The 787-nt window shown below is 42.6% G+C and overlaps 1 protein-coding gene across 1 annotated transcript; it reads right to left on the reverse strand.

Moving 5' to 3' along the window:
- Positions 1-16: 16 nt before the first annotated feature.
- Positions 17-544, reverse strand: LOTGIDRAFT_143169 (hypothetical protein; the record flags this gene model as incomplete). Its single annotated transcript, XM_009053000.1, has 1 exon — positions 17-544. A coding segment is annotated over one exon (528 nt), but the record flags the coding sequence as incomplete, so codon positions are not given.
- Between the last annotated feature and the right edge of the window lie 243 nt (positions 545-787).

Here is a 787-nt window from a genome sequence, read left to right on the forward strand (position 1 = left end):
CCATAGTGAGTGGGATAGAACATACCTTCACCACAGTGAGTGGGATAGAACATACCTTCACCATAGTGAGTGGGATAGAAGATACCTTCACCACAGTGAGTGGGATAGAACATACCTTTACCATAGTGAGTGGGATAGAAGATACCTTCACCATAGTGAGTGGGATAGAACATACCTTCACCACAGTGAGTGGGATAGAACATACCTTCACCACAGTGAGTGGGATAGAACATACCTTTATTATAGTGAGTGGGATAGAAGATACCTTCACCATAGTGAGTGGGATAGAACATACCTTTACTATAGTGAGTGGGATAGAAGATACCTTTACTATAGTGAGTGGGATAGAACATACCTTCACCATAGTGAGTGGGATAGAACATACCTTCACCATAGTGAGTGGGATAGAAGATACCTTCACCATAGTGAGTGGGATAGAACATACCTTTGATATAGTGAGTGGGATAGAAGATACCTTCACCATAGTGAGTGGGATAGAACATACCTTCACCACAGTGAGTGGGATAGAACATACCTTCACCATAGTGAGTGGGATAGAACATACCTTCTTCAAGGTGTGGGATAGAAGATACCTTCACCATAGTGAGTGGGATAGAAGATACCTTCACCATAGTGAGTGGGATAGAAGATACCTTCACCATAGTGAGTGGGATAGAACATACCTTCACCATAGTGAGTGGGATAGAACATACCTTCACCATAGTGAGTGGGATAGAACATACCTTTACCATAGTGAGTGGGATAGAACATACCTTCACCATAGTGA

Source organism: Lottia gigantea, assembly GCF_000327385.1.
Source record: "Lottia gigantea unplaced genomic scaffold LOTGIsca_194, whole genome shotgun sequence".
NCBI lineage: Eukaryota > Metazoa > Mollusca > Gastropoda > Lottiidae > Lottia > Lottia gigantea.